Source organism: Strix aluco, chromosome 16 (genome assembly GCF_031877795.1).
Source record: "Strix aluco isolate bStrAlu1 chromosome 16, bStrAlu1.hap1, whole genome shotgun sequence".
Lineage (NCBI taxonomy): Eukaryota > Metazoa > Chordata > Aves > Strigiformes > Strigidae > Strix > Strix aluco.
In genome coordinates, this window is record NC_133946.1 from 16,169,379 (window position 1) to 16,194,497 (window position 25,119).

General features: G+C 40.0%; 1 protein-coding gene across 2 annotated transcripts; it reads right to left on the reverse strand.

Moving 5' to 3' along the window:
* Positions 1–3,463: 3,463 nt before the first annotated feature.
* Positions 3,464–25,025, reverse strand: HPS5 (HPS5 biogenesis of lysosomal organelles complex 2 subunit 2). 2 transcript variants are annotated; one of them, XM_074842636.1, is made up of 23 exons: positions 24,971–25,025; positions 23,213–23,382; positions 22,675–22,785; positions 21,765–21,829; positions 20,933–21,125; positions 19,284–19,417; positions 17,801–18,016; positions 17,386–17,457; positions 17,061–17,149; positions 15,898–16,076; positions 15,513–15,671; positions 14,452–14,611; positions 12,276–12,399; positions 10,380–10,526; positions 9,438–9,512; positions 8,339–8,946; positions 6,879–7,002; positions 6,513–6,668; positions 5,856–5,975; positions 5,432–5,545; positions 4,987–5,093; positions 4,042–4,327; positions 3,464–3,595 (listed from the first exon to the last, which is right to left on the reverse strand). In XM_074842636.1, exons 2-23 carry the CDS (start codon positions 23,318–23,320, stop codon positions 3,535–3,537), a joined length of 3,408 nt encoding a protein of 1,135 aa, XP_074698737.1. In that variant the 5' UTR covers positions 23,321–23,382; positions 24,971–25,025; the 3' UTR covers positions 3,464–3,534. The 2 variants fall into 2 exon arrangements, with proteins under 2 accessions (XP_074698737.1, XP_074698738.1); XM_074842637.1 differs by lacking the exon at positions 24,971–25,025 and adding an exon at positions 24,525–24,933.
* Positions 25,026–25,119: the final 94 nt, after the last annotated feature.

A 25,119-nucleotide genomic window follows, 5' to 3' on the forward strand; every position in this document is an offset into this window, starting at 1 on the left:
CTGTATGGAATATTTACTAGCATTGGCCTCATTGGTATGAGGCTTTTATGTATTTGGGGGGGAAAAAAAAAAAAAAACAAAACAACAAAACCAACAAAGCTTCTGTTTAAAGTGCTCCAGGCAAAGCCCCCTTTATTCATCTCTGCTTTTCAAGGGTCCCCTCCACCAACAGTCACCAAAACCAAAGATGAGCTGCAGCTCATCTGCTCCAGCGCAGGCTGGCTTGAACGATCAGCAGTGTATGCTTAGCTGGCTGACAAGAGCTGGCAGGGGCTGTAGCTTTAGGGTGAGGGCATTGCTCTGTACAACTGTAACTTTTAAACAGAAGACACTTCATTTCACAGTCCCTTCATCTTACCCACATGAGATGTAAATACACGTATCAAGAACAGGAAATAGTAATTTTCCAACTCTTCTTCAGAGAGTAATTTCTTACTCTTTCTTGACAGCCAAGTTAGTTGAAATCGACACAAGCTCGCTTTAGACACCAAATTTGAACAAAACGCTTTCCGTGATGTTAGCTATATGACCGTTCTGACACAAAATCTTTAAAAAAGCTTTGAATATAGTTATGATTTGTTGTAAAAACCCAGAAAAACCCCAGCCCTCACTCAAAGTTAACCAAGTGTACAAAAGTAAGAAAGACACTGCTACGTACACAAATTACACAAAGCAAATGTAGTGGAACCGTTACATACACGGGTAAGCCAGGTACATTCTTTAAAAACCAGCCAACTTCCTCCAAGGAGGGCAACACAAGCATTCAGCTAAAGCTGGACAACATTCACACTGTATGAAATGGAGTTAGTTAAATTAGGCAACAGCCATGGAGGGAGCAGCGTACCCGTTTGGCAGGTAAGAAAGAGAACAGGCTCCAACAGCAGCTGATTTGTGTAACCTCACCACACACTGCAGGTGCCTGGCTCCAATTCCAAATCTTACTGTAAGAGCATGGGGTGTTTCCAACATCAAAATCTAAACCCCAAAAGATTTAAAGTTTTCTGGTTTAGAAGTAGTTCTGTATTGGCTTTTCCACAAGCCACACTGTTAACAGATGAAAGCCTGCCACTAATTGCCTCCCTGTAGCTTCATTTCCTCTAGGAAAGTAACCAGCCCTCCACAATAGAGTCCTTCTTGCAACTGAGATTAAGTAGTCAGAGTGCACTTCTCAGAAGTCTGAAAGTTGTATTACTAAGTCCTATTCTGATGAAAATAAAAGCATTATTTTGCAGCACAAGTGCTGCAAAACTTCAGAAAAAGATGCTTTATAAACAAATATTTTCAAGTCATTTCATGTCAAAATTATGGATTTTAATAAAGTTTAGTTCCAATGCATGCATTTTTTGTTTAAATTACATTTGTGAAAGTCAAGTATTGACCAGTCACCATGGCCTTTTGCTAAGAATGTGAGAGTCTGACATTGAAGAGGGCCAAAACTAGAAGCCTAGAAAGAAACTTGTTCAAAGATGTCTTAAGTGCAGAAGGAGTGCTGGTAGAAAGCATAGTTCTGTAAATGAGAAATAAAGTCCAAGTGATTTTATGATTCTTCATATTCTAGCAGATATTTTAAAAGACTTCTTTCTTGACAGCATCCATCTAAAAATACTTACCTAAACCTTCAGCTTTTAAAAACATTATTAAAATAAGACATGTGGTCCTCACTTTATTCATTGTGGAATTACTAAAGTTTACCTGCACTTTAGTAAAGCTACTGTTTCCCACAGCATTCTCCTGCGGACACTGGCTGCTCATGGCTTGGACGGGTACACTCTTCACTGGGGAAGAAACTGGCTGGCTGGCCAGTGGTGAATGGAGTTAAACCCAGTTGGCAGCCAGTCACACGTGGCGTTCCCCAGAGCTCAGTACTGGGGCCAGTTCTGTCCAATGTCTTTATCAGTGTCTGGGCGAGGGGACCGAGCGGACCCGCAGTAAGTCTGCGGATGACACCAAGTTGGGCAGGATGTTGATGTGCTGGAGGTGGGAAGGCTCCACAGAGGGTCTGCACAGGCCGGAGTGACGGGCCCAGGCCAACTGTATGAGGTTCAACCAGGCTGAGTGCCGGGTCCTGCACCGGGGTCACAACCACCCCACACGACGCTGCAGGCTCGGGGCAGAGCGGCTGGAAAGCTGCCTGGAGGAAAAGGGCCTGGGGGTGCTGGTCGACAGCGGGCTGAGTATGAGCCAGCAGTGTGCCCAGGTGGCCAAGAAAGCCAGTGGCATCCTGGCTTGTGTCAGAAATAGCGTGGCGAGCAGGGATAGGGAAGGGATCTTACCCCTGTACTCGGCCCTGGTGAGGCTGCACCTTGATTACTGGGTTCAGTTTTGGGCCCCTCACTACAAAAAGGCCATTGAATGACTCGAGCGTGTCCAGAGAAGGGCAATGAAGCTGGTGCAGGGTCTGGAGCACAGGTCTGATGGGGAGCGGCTGAGGGAACTGGGGGGGTTTAGTCTGGAGAAGAGAAGGCTGAGGGGAGACCTCATCGCCCTTTACAACTGCCTGACAGGAGGGTGTAGTGAGGTGGGTGTCGGTCTCTTCTCCCAAGTAACAAGCAATAGGACAAGAGGAAATGGCCTCGAGTTGCACAATGGGAGATTTAGATTGGATATTAGGAAAAATTTCTTCACCAAAAGGGTTGTCGAGCACTGGAACAGGCTGCCCAGGGAAGTGCTTGAGTCACCACCCCTGGATGTATTTAAAAGACATGTAGACATGGTGCTTAGGGACGTGGTTTAGTGGTCGACTTGGCAGTGTCAGGTTAAGGGTTAGACTTAACCTTAAAGGTCTTTTCCAACAGAAGTGATTCTGTGATTCTACGATTCTAATTCCACTGTCCTGAGGCTCGTTGAAATATCCCAACTGATGTCCATAGTCATGTTGCACAAATAGATATGGGCAATTTAGAAATATCATGCTTATATAAGTTCACTTAACAAGTTCTTCTGTTAGTCAGCATTTTTAACCATTAATCCGCTCCTGAAAAATATTTCCCTCCTCTTTTAAGAGGGAAATATTTTTTCTCAATTAATGCATTTCAAATGGGCAAGACCAGTCCATATAATTTAAGAGAAAAAGTATCAAAACAAGCACTTCTGTAGTAACTTGAAAAAGTCAGTGTCATTTACAGCACAATTAAACAAGTACGGGCTTGGGTATTTCTGAGGAATGGCTTCTCATGTTTGCAAACAAACGACCAAAAAATTTTATACACCATTATTTAATATGTAGGAGCTCATATCCTTAACACTGAAGTCATACAGACTTAGAAAATAAACTCAGGAATTTTCATCTCAGAAATCTGAGAGCTTAAAGATAAATATTGTACTGTTTTAAGTTCCACAGTTCAAAACTCATCTCCAAAGGAATAAGGAAGAACTGTCAACAGTTCTGTCAGATACCTGCCAGATGGAAACTGGCTCGATAGATTTGAACTTTTAGACAGGAGTTCATTTCTTTAAGAGCCTGTTAAGTTTAAGAGGCACTTTAATATACAATCATTACAATAAAAATGTTCCCAAAGTTTTCCAAGTTGTTTTCTATGCTTGCTGAGACCACAAAAACCGGTCACACCTTTCCAACATGGACTGAATCAGCGCTCTGTAATTAAAGCAAAAGGGAAAAAAATGTCAAACAGTAAAAAAAAAAGCTAACAACAGGAAAAAGTTTTGGTTTGCTTTTTGAAGAAAAGTTTGTTGAAAACATGATTCTATTTCAGAAGTAACATCATGATATCACCATGCATGCCTTCTCTGGAAAGGACAGGTGAGATCAGAGCCTCTGCAGGACTCAGCAAAACAGGTATCTCCTTCAGAGAATGTCCTTCACATACACCTTTAACATAGAGTTTCCTGTTTCCTTATTTTCCATTTAAAATGCCTATATTGCACAATACATAGCTCTTAAATAATAGAAAAGCTTTCAGGTGAGTTTAAAATCAGAGGTAAAAAGTATATTGTATCGTCTTGTTCACTGAAAAGAAAATTTAAAGCACCAAGACGATCCCTAATGAATAATGTGGACTTTCTGCTGACATGTCATCTTACCTTTGCCTTTTCTCAGCAATTCTCAGTATTTCACAGACACCAGTAAACCTCTCAGACAATTCTAGTGTCAAGCCACACTCCTGCAAGAGAGGCAAGGCACGATTTGGGCCAATGGCCTTTGCCAGTAAGAGCGCTACGTTTTCCACAGTGACGCAGTCTGGGCAGCTGGAGCTACCGTTGCTGACAGCACTCCCATTCTGTGGGCCATGGTGGTGGAAAGCCGTGCTGTGATTTTGTGCAAGATGCAGAAGAAACTTCCATTCTTCTATGGTCTCTGGAATGGCACCTAGATGTAAAGTGTGTTGGTTACATTATTTGTAAAACAGGGACTACTCTAAGCTTACTACTTTTAAGTACAGATACTTTTAAAAGGAAGCTATTCTGTTTTTCTCTGTGAAGATTTAAGAAAACCAAGCATTATCAACAAGCAAATTCTGTACAGAAGTGTACTGCCTTGACTGACTCAGTGTAGATTCAGTGGTGAACTACACACAAAGCTTCACAATACTTCAGTATTTAAGGCTTTGGTTTAAGTCAAGAGACAAAGAATTGTTTTGTCTATCTTAGGGCTACTGGGAATTTTCTTCTGCCATGTGATACAATGCTTTGCTTGTCGTAACTTCATGTGTGTGCACATGTAGTGGGGAGAGTTTTGTGCTGTGCAGAGTGTAGCTATTCCTCTATCTACAACACCAAGTTTAGCTTTTACTCCCAACTGATAAACAACTCTACATTCTTGAACTTCTAAGCATTTTCTAGCCCAACTGAATCCAAAGTACAGTCTGAAGATACAAGAGTGTAGTGTTTAAATATGCTGCACTACACACAGTTAGTCCTACCAAAACACTTAAAACTAAGAGTTCAATCCAACTTTGAACAAATCAGTATATAATAAGAGCAGTTCCAATATTACAGGTCTGTTTACACAGTTTAAGACTCACTAACCATCTTCTCCATTCAACAGGCTCAAATCATCCAAATGAGCAATATTAGTAAAGGCTTCTATTCTTCTATCCAGCTCCAGACAGAGAAAAAGATATCCAGGCCAAAACCTTGAATAAGAAAGTAAAGATTTCAGGAATCAATTAGAATTCAGTCTAAACTAAAGTCAACAATAATTAAATGCTCATTTAACTATCAGTTAAGACAGAAGCAACTGAATTTATTGAATACCAGAACTCAGCGCAGAATAAGGACATGGGGAATACCCCTTTACCAAAAGGGGTATTTGGTACATGAAACTGGACACTCAATATTCATCCTCAAAACAGGAAAGGTTTTTAAATAAAACCTGTTCAATTAAGGAGCAGACGGGTGTTTTCATTTGTATCTTTTTGGGGTCAGAATACCAACTAACCAAGTATCAAGAATTACCAAGTCTTCTTCTTACCCATGTGATTTACAGATGTCAGCCATCTTCTCTTTTGTAACAAAATCAGCTGGGAGTTTAATCAAAAGCAGAATGAGCTGGCTGTAGCCCCAAGTAAACAAATGTGATCGTGGCCTAGAAGATGAGAAATTCAGTTTTAAAGCATTAATGATTTTCTTCAGAACATCATGTTCTCTCTACAAGAAAGGCGGGTATATGAGAAGAGAGAAGGAAAAATGAATGAAACACTGCAAAGCCTCTCTAGAGCGGTCACTCTGAAAAGCATTACAGATAAAGTTATTCAACCCTTTGGTTGCTTCTGCTGAACTCTGCAACACGCAAAATACTCCAAGGATTCCATGTCATACAAAAATCTAAGCCAAAAGCCTGCAGACCTGTTAAAATTTTTTGCTGCACTCAGGACCTCAGGTGAACCCTACTTTACCTGGGATTTCCTTCCGCATCCACAGTATTTGCTCTTTGTGGTGCATCACGAGAAACTGCCAAGCACAACCAGTCCAGTCGTACAGATTCAGGCTGCAGAAGAGATCTAAGAAGAGATGACCTAGAAAACAAAACACACAGGAAAAAAAAAGTACCATTTTTAAATATACCAGATATGGAAAGGTAGAGATTGTGTGTGGACCAAAAAACCCCAAAAAACAACCAGATGTAAAATTAAATATGGAAAAGCCTAGAATGATTTACATTTCTAGAAACTGAAGGTACCACAGAAAACCATCAAGTTCACAGGTTGAGTTCCCCCAGAGTTGTTTTGGGCTTTTTTGGGGTTTTTTTGGGTTTTTTTAATGCTGTCTAACCTTGGCATACTGAACTGCAGGCACAAGAACAACAATAGTCAGTACTATTCAAAGTAGTATTTAGAAAAGCCCTTTTAGAACTAGCATCTGATCTAACAAAAAACCCAGTCTGAAAGCAATAAAACTGGCAGATTGACTTGGAATCTAATACTAAAGAACACCAAGCACACAGATACATAAACAGTAAAGAAAAGGCCCCAAAAGTCAAAACCGATAAAAACCCCAGGCAGCTACATGATGAAGACAGCAGACAGAAGAAAAAGGTTCTGTATTCCCTTTACCTTTTGTCCTCTGGCTTTGATTTCACCAGACTATCTAAATATGCTAAAAAGTGAGCTGGATCATTCCTGCAAAGCTGTTTGATATCAGAAGGCAAAATAGAGGGGTGGAACTTGATCAAGGGCCGAAGAGCTATTTCCCCAAATTTTTCATAAAGCCTGGAGAGAAAGGATAAAAAAAAAATTTCAGTACCAAACAGCAAAATTATAATTTTTCCAAGATCTCTTGGAAGTTCAAGATAGTACTGAAAGGTGATCTCTTTGAAAGATTGTCAGAAACCTTCATGAAATTTGAGGTGTACCAATTCCTGCTAGAAAGTTAAGAACACTGAAGAGAAAAAAAAAAAAAAAAAGGCCTCTGCTACAAACCTTTGAGCATGTACCAGTAACAGTGGGCTGTCATCCCAAGGCCCCAGGTCATGCAGCTGTTTCAGTATTTTCAACATATCTTCATTTTCCATTGATAAGGCCACTGGACTGTGACAAGTTAGTTCTGAAATAAATCAACACTCAAGTGACAAGATATGGGCAAGTTTTTTTCCCCCCTTAACACACACACAGAGCTGTTGTTAAACATAGGGACTAAAGTTATCTGTACTTTCATGGAACTCTCTAACAGTAGTAACAAGTGAACAGCTCCTACTTGTGAGGATCCTACTTCATTTCATAGAAATCAACATCACTAATCTGCACTTACAGCCAATTACAGTTATAAAATGATACAATTAAGGCAGGGAATAACATTCTTGATATATTTTCCTTTTCTTGAGACTTCTGAGGAGGTAATTTTTCTCTCATGTGAGAAAGGATAGCCCACTGCAGAACATATGGCTTGCTCAATAGAATGCAGATGTGCACCAGTTTTCATATATTACAATTTGCTTCTATTAATAAATAAAAACTTCCGCTTGGACACTGACTTCACAGAATGTAGAATTCAACATGAACCTTGATCCCGGTGAAATGCGAGTATTAACCTACAGGCACAAGTGCAGTCCAACTGAGGACAAACTGGGGATGTGTACATTACTTTTACTTCTAAGGCTCTCAAAATTCAAATAGTGAACAGATTCCCAGAAACCCAAATACCAGACACCAACCCTCAAAGCAAGATTCTGTTGTTTGACTACTCCCTGTTGGTGCCAAATCAATGCCAAGACTTTAATTCACTCTTAAAAGAAATGCACAAAGCAGAAGCTGAATGCAGAGAATAGATGAAGTTCTGTTTTCCAATATAATCAGGAAACGTTGGTTCAATAAGGCCAAAGAGGCATCAAAATGATCAGAAAGGATTTCTGTGGAAAAAGTAGTCTGAAGTGATCACAAGCCACTCATTTGCATGGCACTATCTACTCCATTCAGTTTTGTTTCACATTAACCACATTCCTCTGCAAGTCAAATCTTCTGTTTCCAGTGCAAATACTGAAGCCCCTCCCCTAGCTTTTGCTTCGTTTCTAGACATATGATTCTAAGATGCTTTTGCTCTTTGAAGCACATGTATTTGTTTTTAAATAGATCTGTTCTATAATCACTACAGTGTTCCACCAACAAGCTCCATATAAATAAAAAGGTTCATGATAGCAAAGTTGGGGAAGGGGAGGAACAATCTCTCCAAGGAGCCAGCAGCTCTTCTTTGGGGGAAAAACCAAACCACCAAACAATCCAAAAATGGAACAAAACCTCCCCTACACCAACAATTCTCCCCCTCCCACACTATACCTGCAGAAGGAAAATTTGCAGACACACATGGGAGTGTCTTGAAGCTTTTTTCTTTTTCTCCCAAAGAGTCTTATTTTCAGTTTACTAGTAATAACATTTTCATTAGTTACCTTTCAATCCTGCGATGTATGTTTCCCATACATTAGGGTTGGTTGCATACATGGTTATAATACACTGCTTTAGTCTTTTTAAATCCAAAAGAAAGAAGTAGCTTTGCATAAACCTACAAGCCAAGGTCCACGAAGCTGCTAGTGGAAGACTTCCATTAGAACTTTCCTCAGCATCACCATTTCCAGAAGAAAATACATGCAGTTCAAAACACAGTGTTGTCAACTCAGTGAGATCTTTCTGAACATCCGGTTCTATGACACACGGAGGAGACACTTGAAAGCTGCAGGCCAAAGGTCCCTTCAAATCAGTACTGTTTTCACACATGGTTTTGCTTACACAGGTTTCATCAGTGTTTTCCTTTTCAGTGCAGTCTTCCAAGATACTACTCTGTTCTTTGTCTGCTGGGTCTCCATCAGTCAGATCCAGTTGTAGGTTTTCCTCCAAGACTGCGCTCTGTTCTTCAGCACACACAGTCTTGCTTTTCTTAATAGAGGAAGCAGAATGCTCTCTGCTGCCAAACTTTTCTTCTAGATAGACGAGCCATTCCTGTAAAACCCTTCTCATACACTGTGGTTCTAACAAAACCAGGGGATCCTGGAGTTTGGCTCTGCAGCATAAAAAAAGAGGTTTGCTAAGTTGCTTAACAGTTATAAGATGCCACAAGTGAAGTATTGTATATCTTTTGTGTAATTCGAAGTATACTCCTAAATTTGACTTAGTTGGTTGTTGTTTTTTGTGGTTTTGAGTGCAGAAAGAATTTAGGCTACTTATACTGCCTGTGTTTGATATTAGTACATCCTGAGTTCCCCAAGATTTCTTTCAGAATGGATTTTTGTTAGGTGGGGTTTTTTTTAAACTATACTTGTAGTTAGGACAAAAGGGTAACACTAGGAGTATCTAAGTAAGCTTTTAGTGGGTTTTGCTTGGTTTTAAATAGGGGAAACAAATCATTAACCAGATAAGATCCTTTCAGATCATGTTAATACACACAAGAGTAATGCTCTGAACATCTACAAATAAAAAAATAATTTAAAAAAATCAATCATTTTTCTACCGAAGCCCAAATACACCTATACACTAAAAAGTTTCCCTGCTTACATAGCTTCTGCCGTTGCAGCCTTGAGATCTCTTAGATGGTCCTCCTCTGGAAGCTGGCAGTTCTGTGGTTCTAACCTAGAAAAGCACATTAATTTCAGTCTTATCTGAAGTATTATCCTTAATAATTTACGTGAGGATTTGCTCACGAGTTTCCTCAAATTTGTGAGGAACCAATATTAATTCCTCTATTAAAAAAAATACAGAGCTTTCATTTCTAAAAAAGGAACAAGTCAACAGAAATTATGGATGAATTAGGCAAGAAGAGCAACCAATGCTACTATTTTTGTGGCCTTCTATAATGGCTTCTACTTCCACTACAATAGATTTCTGCAGGGACTGAATAAAAATCAGTATCACACCACTATATGAAAGTTAGTCCAAAATGGTAAATTAGCAGATCATTGGAATGTGAAATAACTTAACTCTGTATTAACTGGACAACCATTAAAGAAGTTCAATGTTTTATAACTATCATTATTAAAAAAAACCAACTAAGCAACAAAAAAACACCCCAAAACAAACAGAAAACAAAAGACACATTTTTCAGAGAGAGAAAATGTTTACTCCCCACGCAGAAAGGACAGGGAATGAACTGCTGGACTCATGTCCAGAACTACAACGAGCATCACAGATACACAGGAGGTCAGCAATCCTATGTCCCTATACACTATCCTATATCCCATATACACTATGTTCTTGCTCTTCAGTCATTACAGCACTGTGGAGACTGCATGCTCCACCACCCAGAAATGTTCACTGCCTAACCAGCTTCTAGGAACAGAGTCAGGGAGAAGCACTGAAACCCACCACAGTAATAAAGGCAGCTGGAAAAACAGAACGCTGAGCTCCTCGTTCTACTTGGAACAGTAGTTTTTCTTTAGGTTGCTATCCTCAGAACATTCAGCAAATGCAATTGCTAAGAAAACGTGGTTTTGCACTCACTCTTTCTCTTCCCGGGGAGATGCTACCAGATTAACAGTCAGCTCCTGCAGCTGCTCGTCATCCTTTGCTTCTTGCCTCCCTCTAGCGTCAGGACTTATATGAAGTGTGCCAATCTTTTCAGTAGTTTTGCGTACAAAGCTGGAAACGCTAGGAGTCAGAAGTTCAAACATTTAAAATTAGAAGTTCAAAACCGAACAAATCAAGCATTTCCTTTCCGTTCAAACCATGATTTCAGAAACTATAATCTGAAGAACTCTTGAGAAAAGGACGAGAGCAGTGATGATCAAGGACAACAGAACTAAGCTGCTGCTCAAAATTCATACTTCAGTCATAGTCCATACTTTCAGCACAGAATAAAAACCTGAACTATTTAAGACTTGGTTTTTTTGCTGCTGGAGAAACAGGATCACATACTAATACTAGCACTTAGATTTCAACATGTATTTGTATGCAAATAAATGCAGATTGGCTACATTGCATTTTAAAGCTTATAAACAAAGCATCATTAGGAAATTATGTCCCTCTTGGTGGTAAGAAACAGTTTTACAATACTCCAAATTAATTCTTCACGTTACAAAGCTCATTAAAATGTCCTTTTCGTGTCATCAATCCCTCTGCCTTCAGATATTTTATTCAAGAGAAAACCCAGTGAAGATACCAAAACCCAATTATTTCTACCACTGCCATGAAGAGAACTATGTCATCAAGAGTTGAACAGAAAAATCAGCTTCTTGCTTTCTGGCCAAGAACTAGTTTAAGATCATCAAGAAAAAAAAGAAGAAAGCAACCCTTTTACTTGTTTGCCAGAGAATATGGCATCTTTTGCTATACCGACGTATAGAAGTTGAAGCTTGGTGCAGAAGAAAGGATTCAAATGTAGCAAAACAATTGGACTTCAACGTATAGAAGGATTAAAGGTAAACTTTTAAAAATTAGCTGTGAAAGGGATAGTACTTTATTTAATTATAAATTGAATATAGTGAATACATGAAAATTTAGTTCTCATTATTAGTAGAAACACTTATTACTAGTAAAGTCCTAAACACTGCTTATGGTTTAGAAAGAATTCAAAACATCAGATGTACTTCTGAAGGTTATTTTGAGATCCTCACACTAGTGGTATCCGCTACAAATGTTTGTTGCAGGACATAATTCACATACCTAAGTGATCAAGGGAGGGTTATACAAAAATTTCCAGACTGTCCTTATAGGCCAGCAACATTGTAGCTAAGAAACTAACATACAGAATTTTTTTCTAATTATGTATTTAACAACCTTTCCTTCATATTTCTTCCTCCTTGTTTTTTTAAAGCAAGTTTTAAAATAGCAGTTTGATTTCTGCATAAAACAGACACTTCCATATTTACTTGCACCAGGTATAAGCTACCTTTATTTCATAAACACTTGGGCAATTGACTAGATTCACGGAAAGGTGTGCGTGGGGCGATGGCAGAGCCTGTGGTATACTATGCAAGCGTGCTTTAGCAATATCTAGCATGCTCTGAATATTTTAATATTTATCCCCAAGCAACATAAGAAGCCTTCACTCATTCATTTAAGTATCAGAAAAGCAAAATCCCAAAACCATACTCAGTAAGTTTGCTTTAGATACAAACCATGACCACAGTTTACAGGGTAATGTTAAACATTCTTAGCCATTTAAAAACTGAGGTTGAAATCTTGGCTCCACTGAAGTTAACAGCAGCTCTTCATATCTTCATTAGAGTCAAGATGGAGGCTTTCAACTGTCTAGCAAACTTGACTGCATCTCCAGTGTTTCAGTTCAGATGCTACATTTTTGCAGAACAGAGTATGAACTAAACGAGACAACACTACAAATTCAGAGACAGAAAAGGAAAAGATGTAATGGATGAGTGAACCTGCTGCAAGTTTTACCTTTCTTTGACAGCTTGGAGAGAGACGAGAGGAGATGGGGAACGAAATGACAAAGGAATACTGAATGGGAGAAATGTCTCATTCCGGTCAGCCTCAACCGTCACAGATGCATGAGATACATTGTCTAACAAATGGAATTGAAATAAAGAGTCATGAAACAGTGGCCTGGCAAAAATGGAACAGTGAAACAAACTGCAAGTCACTAATGCATTAATGGATAATCTGCATGCAATATTTTCCTACTTAATATTCAACAATGTGTAGAGCCAGAAAAGTGCTACTTGGTTTCAAGGGCCATTTTATTACTGACTTTGAACCTAGTAGGTCTGCTTTGTTAATAGTCTTTTGGCTCTGTAACAAGGCAAATGATGACCAACAACTGTATGAAAACTATCTTCTAGAAGTAGACTCACAGTCCGTTTAAGGGACAACATTCTTGATTTAATCCACTAACAGTTATTTAAACATCTAGAAAAAAGTAAGTATTGTGGCATACATCAATTCACACTGAACAATTTCCTGAAACCTAAATCACCTATGAACATACAGGAACATCAGCCATGATTAGGGTATAAGTCTTCCTTTTATTTGAACAGACTTAAAAAAAGATAACTGAGCCCATAGCTCTCTGGCTTTTGGTAAGAATCACAGAAAATACAGAATCACTATTTCCTTTTCACTCTTATATCCCTAACAGTATCTACAATGTGTTTTGATTAATCATTTCCTGGTACAAACAGACACTGTATCTTTCAGTGATGTAAATAAGAAAAAAGATTCTTTTAAGTAAGGATGACACTGCATTTTGCAAGTCAGCACTATCTGCACTGTTGAGAGGAAAAGATGCTATGCTGTTACAGAAATTCTCCCATTAGAATCTACAGTCTCTCTAGACAGTGCCTAAAGGTCACAACTGATTTTACGATTGCTTGTAAATAAGGCTGCTTTTGTTCATTATGCAGATTAGAAACCTAAAACTTATGACATCTTACGTCAATGTGAGCAGGAAGACACTAAATCCATTTCTCTTAAATACCAAATTAAGTACATGTGCTTCAAGAAGCATCTAGAACTTCTCTGCTCTGAAATAATCAGTAAATTTGTTCTCTCTTGTTGAACAGATAGAACTTTTCTGTCTTCTGACATTCAAAACCTCCATCCCTTCATTTTAGTTTTAATATCGGAAATTATACACTTCCTTCCAAGTTTTCCCATTTGTTGTTTTAACAGCGATGTAGGTAGAGGCACATGTAAACAAGAGTGCTACAAACAACATGTAGTTTATCAGGACAACACTATTGACAAGTAGGGGAGTAAATACTAATGTCTATACTCTCCTTTGCCACCATGTATTTCCCCAACAAAGCATCCAAATTCTGTTCATCCTCAACTGTCATCTACTCTCTACAAAAGTTAAAAAGCACCCTTTCTATTAGAAAGCCTCTCTACCATATCAGGAACTAAGCCAGCTCCTCACCATCCTGGGCTTCTCCATCCCCTCCCAATCCCAACCAGAGCAGAGAACAAGACCCATTACTGTCTCACTCTAGCTTTCATCCTGTGACAGATACTTGTTAGGAAATTAAAAAGCTCCCTGGATGGTCTAAACATTAGTTATTAACAATTCTATCATCCCTATCCTAATGTTTACACGTGTAAGAGATGATTCCCTTTACAAATGAAACCCTGCAAGAAAGTTAAGAACACTTATCGTAAGCCTACTGTTTTCCCTAAGGAAATATAAAGCCAGAGCCAGGATTAAGAAATTCTTTTGCTAGAACAAATGTAACTGGAAGGATAGCAGCAGCAAACAAAACTCATTCAAAGCTCAATTAACACTGGCATAGCAGTAATACTAAGATTCTCTCAGTTGACTGAACTACATGTGAGTGAGGGGGGAATTGAGTAAAGTCCCAGCTTGGTAAAAGCCCTCTGGACCTTTTGTTTTGTTTCTCTGGATTTTGTTTGCTTTTAAGCTTGGATTTCTGTGGAGCCAGCATTTCACCCCAATGAACGACTTTGACTGGAAGGTGGGATAACTGTGTTCCCAAATTAGAGGGTTTAATCATGGATAACTTCACAGCAGAAAATAAGAGCACAGAGCCAACCCAATCGAATTCTCGTAGAATAAATAAAAATTGCACACAAATAACATCTTTTCATTAAGAAAAATTACCAAGTTCTACTTGTTCATCTTCCTGGTGTGCAGGAAATTCTTTAAGTCGTTCATCTTCTGAGAATGTTTGACTGTGGAGAGAACATGAATCTTCATCTGACTGGCTGCCTCTTCGACTGATAACACGATATATTCCGGAGTCTAAGACACTGAAGCTTTCCTGTCAGACAAGGGAGAGGAGTTACATGTTGTACGAGTTGTGCTTCCTTGTTAAACTTCCTGCAATGAACTCAACCAACCATACCCACACAAATAACCTCACAGCACTTCATAATTCACTGTCTGAAAAAGCTCTATATAACAACGTATTTTTGACATATTCTGTATTCTTTTTGTTGGTTAACCATACCCAGCTAGCACAATTATGGACCCTGCAAAACTATTCAGTTTCAGGACAAAGGTACATTCTTTCGCTCATGGTCAGTCTATGTAATTTACTTTCCCATCTGCTAATGAAAAAACTTGTCCACCACATCAAGATAGAATTTACAGTAGTTTTTTAAACATTTTTAGTGAAAGCAGTGACTGATACATTGTATTAGCTATGAAATATTTCCCCTTTCTTGAAAAGCTGCTGGGAAGCCAAGACAATACCAAGCAGCTGTACATGTAAAAGAGTATTAGAAATATGCTTTGATTTTTTTTTTTTCGTTAGAGCTTTCTGCTTAAGCTTCAGAGTGAAACAGGTTTTTTAAATAGGGCTAGGATAGTTCTGAGCATTCACCACATAACACCACAGTTACAATCAAGATGACCTTTACTGAAGCATATTAAAACACTAAGATCAGCTGTGGAGAAAGCCTTCTTCTTATCAATCTTTGCTCACATCTCAGGCATTAGCCACAAAATAATATGGAAAAAAGGCAGAGGCCTGAGAGCTTAAAGAATCCAGGTAGTAGTATTTCATACCTCTACCCCATCTAATTTTAGAAAGTAGCATTACCAGCTATAGTAGACATAGTAAAAATGAAAGCCTCATCTTCAAAGTGAGCAACGAGGTGATTTTAAGCCATAAAGATAAAATCTGCAGGTAACATTTTTGGCACTACCAATGCACGTACGTGAGATGAAATACTGCTCCTTCTACTGCTGCAGGCAGAATCTGGAGGTTCCAATTTTGAAATTAGTTCTTCCAGTTGCGTAACGAGATCTTCTTGGGTTGAGGCATCCAGCTGAGACTTCAAGTGCTCCAGCTTGTCTAGAGGCAAATTTTTTCTTGCCTAAAAGTACACAGTGAAACAGAAGCATTATTATTTCTAATGCACATGTGAAAAGCAAAAAGGTACCATAGATGCAGGCTAAATTTAATCCTAGAAGTATAATGTTTAGAAGACTTTTTAAAAACTCCAAGAATATCCATCTCAGAAATCTATGTAACTTAATGGAAGAGAGGGGAACAGAAATAGTGAAGTTCCATTACACGTTTACAAAGAGGTATTTACTTACTCTGCAAGAAATAATTGAATTTTGGAAGAGACAACAGACCCTGGCAGCAAGGGTCCAGAACCCTCTTCTCATCAGACGTTCTATGCAGCGGTCAATCAGCAGAAGGGAGAGGTGCACAACTTTTCCATTTGTATGCAGACAGAACAACTCACTTTTGTAAACTGCAATATCCTGAATATCTGCAAAACGAGATGCACAAAAGTATCTAAAGGATCAAAATCGTTAGTCAACATTCCTTTCTGTTCCTGAAAGGTGGTGAAAACATATTTCCCATCTGAATGCAAATGCGTGCAAAGGCCTAACACACTGTAGCACAAGCAGCATGGGAAAAAAAGAACACTGAAGAGTGCTAAGCTAGCATCTAGCAACTATAAAGCACAGTTAAAGTATCAAAACTTTCCAGAGTTGCATTTCTAGAAAGCATTCAAAAAATTACACTAAATTTACCGAAAAGTTTCCTTTTCCTCTGAAGGGGTATGAAAAGCTAAAGACCGATAAGGATGAGAAATACATCATTGTTAGCTTTGAAGCAGAAGGAAAACATTTGCTAGATAAAAACCACTTTGATCTTCAGCAGTTTTCAAATGAAATAGTTACGTTATATGCAAACACTCCATGACAAATGCATTGGAAACTTAACATCAAAAGGCAGGGAGAGAAGAAGGAAGGGACAGCCTGACAATGACTCTAGGACTACATCTATAACCATACACACAAAACTGTTTATGAGGGTTCACTCCCCTGCCAAATAAGTACATCCCCTGGCTCCAGTTTAGACAGGTGTTAGAAAATTAAGCTTTCAGCAGCCAGGTTATCCTTCACAGGACACGTGACAGGAAACCTGAATAAACAGAAATGAGGAAAGGCTACTGCAGGTTATTACCTCTCACTACTTGATTACTGTATTTTAAGATTCCCTCTACACCACATTCTTTTCTCAAGCATGTTTTCAGAATTACAGAGGGAGGGGGTGGCAGGAGGAGGCAGGGAGAGGGTTAATATTCAAGGATGTACCTAACAGATGACAAGTAAAAAGTTTTCTGATCAATGATCTGCAATCCAGCTACAGAAATTGAGCTTGAAAAGGCACCATGTTAGGCAAGAACTTCAGAACTGACAAACATAACAGACAATATTACAAAGCAAAGATTCTTAAAGTTTACCTTTTACTTCACTCCAGAGTAAGACTTGAACACTTTGAGGAAGAAAAATATAAATGCCTCTTTCTGTCCAGGTCATCACACAGTGCTCACTGCAAGCAAAGCAGATGTTAACAGTACCACAGTTAGTTGGGGTAGTCACTGAAAAATACGTGGGGATGGCATGGACTTAAGTACAGCAAGTGAGAAGTGGGACAGTCGTTTAGCATGATACTTGGAAAACTCTTATGCAAAAAGATGAAGTTGGTAATATAAGTTAGAAGAATATACAACTTTTTTATTTTTAAGTCTACTTTATCAGCAGGAAGCTATGCTGAAAAATACTCACGTCAAATACAGCAGCTTAGGGAAAGATAAAGATTGTGGAGAGCAACTGGAATTAGTATAATGAGGATCCATCCTGTAAAGTAAAATTATTATCCGTTAGAAGCATAACTACAATCATATCACTTTCTCAATATGATATTCTTAACCCTGTAAATACAAGGCTGGCTTAAATAAACAGTCTTATGACAGCAGCACTCATTGTGGTAGTCACACAGGCATCCCTGCAGAATCAAGGTTTTGGCATTTCTGGTATCTCAACTACTGGTTTCTGTTATTAGAGAAGACTGTAATGACAACCAGGATTAATGTTTGAGTGCACTAGAAGTTTATTTAATCTTCTCAGCATCAATGCAGTTCTTTTCAGCTAGTCTGGAAGTCCCAAGCAAGTTTAGCACTGATAACACTCATGCTTCTACCTGAGAGTAACAACAGGGAGAGGCGGTGAGGAGAGCAGCTGCTTGAACTGATGTGTGCTTTGCACTTCCCCATCAAAGTTCACCTCCCACATCCTTGAGCCAGGTCGCGCACAATATATTAATGGCTGCTGATTCCCACTGTTTTTTCCGACAGGGAAGAAACATGCTCCAAATTGTCCATCTCTCTCTTTATTACCAATTTTCCAGAACTTCTCTCTAGTGGAAAAAACCCATATTTGTTAAGGCAGCATTAATAAAGGCTCTAATTTTAGGTTTTCCTTGAAGAATAAAACCACTAAATACTAGTTGCTGAATTGGTTTTGATGCTTTAAAAAAATCTGTAATAAATATTATAAAGCCTGCATAAAGTCTATAAAAGACAGGGTGCAGAAATACTCATTAGTTTAAACGAATGCTCAGATCATGAAGGTTTTTCCTCAGCAGAACCAGTCAGTCAGTCTGGTGATGGGAAGGTGACGGTGCAAACGAACCCAGAAACCACTTCCAATCACATGAAAGATAAGATGGTGAATATGAACAGTCAGCATGGATTTATGAAGGGTAAATCATGTTAATAGCCCTCTGCAACAGAATGACTGGCTTGATAGATGAGGAGAGCAGTGAATGTTGTCTATCTGTACTTCAGTACAGCTTTTGACACTGGCCCCACTAATATCTTCACAGACAAACTGAGGAACCATGGGCTAGATAAACAGATACTGATAAACGCAAAGTCCTGCACTGGGGGAGGAATAACCCCAGGCACCAGTACAGGCCAACTGGCTGGAAAGCAGCTTTGTAGAGAAGGGGCTGGGGTCCTGGTGAACAACAAGCTGACTGTTAGCCAGGAACACACCCTTTTGGCAAAGGTGGCCAACAGTCTCCTGGGATGCATTAGGAAGACTGTTGCCAGCAGGTCAAAGGAGATGATCTCTCCCCTCTTCTCAGCACTGGTGAGACATAACTGGAGTGCTGGGTCCAGTTCTGGGCTCCTCAGTACAACAGAGACAGGGACATGCTACAGCAAGTCCGGCAACAGGCCTCAAAGATGACTAAGGGACTGCAGCACCTGCCTTACAAGAAGAGGCTGAGAGAGGCTGGTCAGCCTGGAACAGAGAAGGGGGGAACACATCTGATCCCATGTGTAGAAATATCTGATGGGAGAGTATAGAAGGCAGAGCCAGACTACTCTCAGTGGTGCCCAGTGAAAGGACAAGAGGCAATGGGCACAAACGAAAATACAGGAAATGCCATTTCAACATAAGAAAAAGCTCAGTTATTGTGAGGGTGGTGAACCACTGGCAAAGGTTGCCCAGAGAACTTGTGGAGTCTCCATTCTTGGAGATGCTCAAAACCTAACTGGACAATTTACTCTACTTGTCTCTGCTTTGAGCAGGAAAATTAGACTTGATGATCTCCAGAGGTCACTTCAGAAACTCTGTGTTTAAAAAGTCCAATATTTCACAAGTAAAATATAACTTGCCTCTCAGTATCACACAAATAAGTGCGTGTAAGTGAAGATATGAGCAGTCTTCCATCCAAATAATCAAGCTGAACAACCCGAGAATCTACGGTGGTTATAATCTGAACAGGAAACATCACAAAAGTAGCAGCAGCCTACAGTTAGAAAGAAAAAAAGAAAAACATACTGGGCATCAGTTCAAAGTAAAGACTATTTCATTAACTTAAAATTGCAAAATTCAGAAAAGACTTGTGTATGCTATGAATATACATCATAAGACAGAGCAGTTCCTTTCTTCTCCCTCCTTTACCAAACAAGGCTTCAATGTTTAGAGGCACAGAAATCTAAATCCTCCTTTTCCAAAAACCATAACTGAAGGTTTAAGAAAAAAAAAAAAATCATTTCCCTGTAGCATCCTGACATTTCTTTAAAGAGTGTGTTTTCTGTAACATTAAGAGAGGTTTTTATGCTTGCTTTTGTAAGCTTTGTGCTTTTGTCAATTCTCTCAATTTTCCCCACAGGTACTTTCAGCCAGCAAACAGTTTTATGGAGACAGACCTGAGCAATTACTCAATACAAAAAAACCTTCCATCGGATTTAGGTGTTTTACATAAACTCACTTTCTCTATTACCCTACAGCAAATTACCCCAATACTATTTATTATACAAGTGTCTCAGTCTGCATGGGTGGCAGAACAAAGTCACAGACAGACTTCTTATGAATAAGAAGTTACCGGGAACTGCACTCAAGTTTTCTAGCAGACAGTCACCATTTCTGACAGCTTAAAGCTGCTTCCTTTGTTAGGAATGTGACAAAGTATGTTACGTGAGAGATTCAACAGTCCGATTCCTTTAACAGGTGTGAGCAGATACATATTCCATGGGCCTAGCCCTTCTCTTCTCTCCTTCCCCCCCCCCCCCCCCCCCACTTCCCACAGCTAAATTTTTCAGCTTTCTTTAAATGCAAGTCTTGCTTTTAAGTCAATTTCCTGTCAAAATCTTTCATGAGGGCTAGAAGGGACCTGGAGGAACACACCTATTTCCAGGTCATGCTCCTTCTCATAGATTAAAAGAAGGAAAGGACCTAGTAATGTTAAAACTTGAACACTCAAGGGCTAGAAATCAGGCTGGTATCGTTACATGTGTGTCCTTTGCACAAAATGTAATGGATGTAAGCCTGACATCCACCTACCATTTATTTTAACTAATCCACATCTTTAAGAATGAGAGTATCCAGACAGAGCCAAGCAAAATCTGAGTTTGCAATTGCCCTTTCTCAGATCAACAGCTGAGCTGAGGACTAAAACGCAAAGCTGAACCTGTAGCTGGAGCCTGTGGAATCCAACAGGCTCAGAAACACCAAGACCCTGGACTTGGATATTTGCAAATTCCAAGAGGAAGAAACTCGGCCAGTTTTTAATTCTGTAAATTTGAAAGCATTTTTGTGTTGCATTACTAAAACAGCTAAAAGAGGGGGTTGGGGAGGTTCATGGGTTAGGATTTCTATTGTTGTCTCAGGAGACTGGTTCTTCATCCCAACAGTCAAAGCTACCAGAACTTCACCAGCTGGCAAGTCTTCCTCTCTTCTACTTCACTAAAATCAACAAAAAGATTCCACACATCATCCCCTGTGAAGCTCTTCATCTCAAACAAAGAATGCAACATTTTACCTTCCCTTGTTTCGATGTGTTAATCTTGATGGCTGATACTTTTCCCACATGATCTCCTACAAAAACACGCAGGGCAGCTGTATCCCAACACAGAGCTGTGACTTTTCTGCCCTTATGCTCAGAGGAAACATAAATCCGTTCTGGCTTCCCACGACGTTCCTGATTCAGCTCCCAGACTACTACAAGACCTTGGCTACAACAATTAAAAAAGAAAATACAATTTGAAACTAAATCTTCTAATGTTTTATCAGTGATAAAGATGCATTATTCCAAAGAAACAGAAAATCTAAGTAAAGTAGCAGATCTCAGAGCTGGCTGTGCTTGAGGTGCTTTCAAGAAGTGTCACATTCTTAATTTTGAAGACGAGTAAGTGTCTTTCCTTGCATTACAATGCATCAGCAGCTTTGTTTGGAAGTGTACTCTCACATTTACTGGAACTGCCAGTGAGGATGCAGAAAATAAGCATTTAAATGGATTATAAACAATGTAAATGGTATTAACTACCAATCTCACTTTACCAAGTTAAGGAAGATATTTCTTTTGATGCTGAAACGTCTCAGACACATTTATCGTCATAATTTCACATGAATTAGCTCTCCCATAAATGTTCTGTTACAGAAATAATACTTATTCTGGCACAATTATTCCAGAAAAAAAAAGTTACGCAAACTGTCTGTACAGAGAAATATTCTGTAGGGCTCATTCCCTGCAGAATATTCTATCAGTTAATTCCCTGCCCCCCTTCAAGTTCTCAGCAGATGTCAAAGTCTGAAACTTAGAAGCTACTTAAAAATATTTATCCAGCATTCAGGTTTGTGAGTACATCACTCACCTGGTGGCCACAGCAACATAGTCTTCATCATGCAAGCAACAGGCAACCCGGGAAATGGCACCTTCCTGAAAGCAAGTATGGGAGTAAGTGCAGGTGAAAGTTGGTCTTGTGCTGCCTTTACCAGTACACAACTTTTATCCTTAAGACATAAACCAGATTCATGTCAACAGCTGCTACCACTTTGTTGTGATGTGGGGTTTTTTTGTTGTCTTCCTTTGGTCTTGTTTGCAAACACTGAGCTTACTCTAAAAAGATGCAGCTGATAACAACATGACAACATCAAGAGAAATGACTGCAGTTCATTCTCTGACTTGGAAAACAGAGAAATTATTCTCCTGTCCTCGCACCTATAAAGCTGTTTTGCTAGAACTAAGTGAGATGTTCCCAACCTTAAAAAAATGGCTGCTTTCATGTTATGGTGGGAGCAGCAGTGGCTCCCAGGAAATAGCATCTGGCTGTAGAAACAGCCATCCCTGTTCCATGACCTCTTTCAGCAAAAGCAAGCCAGCCTATCTTTTCTTTGCTTAACCTAGGTAGTTCATAGTTCCAGACATTGGTAGTTATCTACACATGAGTTGCTCTGGTTTCATATTCAAAGTTTTCTTCCAATTCTTTAATATTCAGGTGACTCTGTTGTTGCTGTTAAAAGTAAGAATTTGAAAAACAAAAGCCTGACCCTCTCAAGTAATTTCTTTCACGCCTCATGAAATCTATTACACCACACACTCTGGAGATACGCTCCAGTACCACAACCTTTTTTTAAATGGAGCAATCCAAAATGTCACCTTATTCAGACAACGCAGCAAGCTGAAAATGCCTGCTGACTCTTAATAAAAAATAACTTGAAACAATGACTCTTTCCCAGTCCCATTTTCCCTGGAAATTTTTGTATGGAATTCTTTACCCTTACCTTATGAGTGAGAAAGAGTCTTTGCTTCCAACCATCCTTCTGTATAAGGTTCAGTCCTCCTCCTGAACTGCCGAGAGCTAGCCATCTCTTCGACACATCTATACATGTGCACTGAAGGAATCAAAATCAGAATGCATAACAGGCTGCTAGTAAGTACTAATAACATTATCTTTTTCTTGCATGTTATTTTTTAAAGGCTTCATTGTTTGCCAGCTGTGTGTACCACTCCTGAAACACTGGCAGCACAGTCGTCAAAGATACCAGAACAGCACACTCTGCAGTTGGAGCAAACAGTATAAAAGACAGCAACTGTGTAAGGCTGTATCATTTACCCCACAGTTGCCTTAAGAGTACACACACAGAGTAATAAGATCCTGTCTTCACTACTTCTTCCAAAAGTGCTTCTCCCCCATAAGCTAGCGTGCACATACCCAAAAACAACAAGATGAATCCTGTGCATTAATCAGGTAATAAATCAAATAGGGTCATTACTTGAATTTTTAAATAAAAAAACCCCACCCAAACACCACAAACTCACCTTCAGACGACTAGAATCCAGCCTAAGCGCAGAGAGCAACGGATCCAAACATTCAAACTCTGCCAACACATGATTGTAAGAGTCTGGAATTATTGGCACAGAGGCCATTGATGTGCACAGCTAGCTCTACTCACTCATGGGTGCATTACAACTGCAGCTTTTAGCTGTACCTGCCAAAAATAAATTTCTTGATTAGTTCACTTTTTAGTATCACATCTGTTTTTCTGTGTTTAAAGAAACACCAAACATCTTCCCGTTCAAAGAGCATCAGGTTTCAGTTTGACAAAAAGGCCCAAGGGCTGCAAAATTAGACCCTTGCTTCATTTAGAAGTTTTTGTTGAAGTTCATTTCAGAAAACTTATCCTATCAGGTACCAAGCTTGGAAATATTTAAATTGTAGCTGTAAGATATGTTCACATCCACCTGTGAAACAAGTTCTGTCCACCTATGGAAAAAGCCTTGTTTTAGGGTAAAATGCACTTTCCCCCACAACATGCACTCTTGATTTCAAACTAATTTTCTCAAGAAAAATATTTAGCATTGGCATTTTATACCTACATCATCCTTCTCTTCCAAAACTAAATTTAAGGAGTATTTTCCTCAACTGATAAAAATTTAGACTTAGCTGCATTTGTGCATTTTTCATACTACTATACATAAACATGCATAAACTATCCTTCCCACAGTACCTCATTTCCAGCATACAAGATAGATAACTGATTGAAAACCAAGAATTAAATAGTTATCAAAGTTGCAACCTCATATATTTTTCCTAAACAGCACATACTTTAAAAGAATCCCTTGTTGAGGAATTTTTAGTTTAGACCTGTATGTTGATTAAAAAAACCCAAACTTGTTACACTTCATACATAAGACTCTGAATTTCTAAATAATGTTTAGCATGTAATTGCATAAGTTAACTAACTCCCTCCCAGAAATACTATCATGTGAAACTTCACATTTCCTTACAAGAAAAGCGAACGCCTACCCTCACCAGGCACTAGGAAAGGGGAAGATATGCATTTAGTCGGAAAGACTGAAAATTATTTCTTAAAAATTCTCAAAAACATCTTAAAAATTTTAAGTTAGGAAGGACTCTAGCCCAGAGATAGAGACTAGACCATCTCTAATGACTAAGAAAAGACTAGTTTGTTCTGGATTTGAGTATTTGGCACAGAAAGACACCTTAATGCCCATTTTACACGCTCTGTCGTAAGGAAGATCGCAGATAAACAAAGCCAGCCTGAGATTCTAAACCCCTCCTCAGAACTCGGCCCCTGACAAACAGCAACGGCCTCGCCGTCTGACCTACCTCCGGCCCCGCTGCCCGTTCGCCAGCCCGAGAGAACTACAACCCCCTTCCCCTTCCTCTCAGGCACACGGAGTCAAGGCAAGTATCGCAAAAGCACCGAAGAACCCCCCGACTGCCTCAGACACGGCTCTCCGCGGAAGCGGCCGGGCAGGGGAGGCCGCTGGACCACCCCCACCCCGCAGCCCCAGCCCCCGCCCGGGCGGGGCGCGGACACCAAGGCCAGCCCAGGGAACCAGCGGTTCCCGCCCCGGCGTGAGGCGCCGCACGCACCAGCGCTCCGACAGCGGCAGCTGAGAAAGCGAAAGCTGCCGCCGGCCGGGAACCAGGACACGGGCAGTCATGGGGCCGGCAGCGACTCCCCTCCCACAGATACCCCCCCGGCGGCGAGCGCCGAGCCGAGCCGGGGCCCGCCCAGCCCAGAACCGCCGCTCCCACCCCGCCCTTACCCGCGGCCCCGCTCGCTCCCTCACGCCAATCTTCCGCGGCCCCGCCCTCACACAGCGCCCACGTGACCCGCGGGAGGGGCGGGGCGAGGCGGGGGCGCGCGGCCGCTCCGTGCTGCGTCACGTCGGGCGCGCCCGCGCGGGAGGAAGCT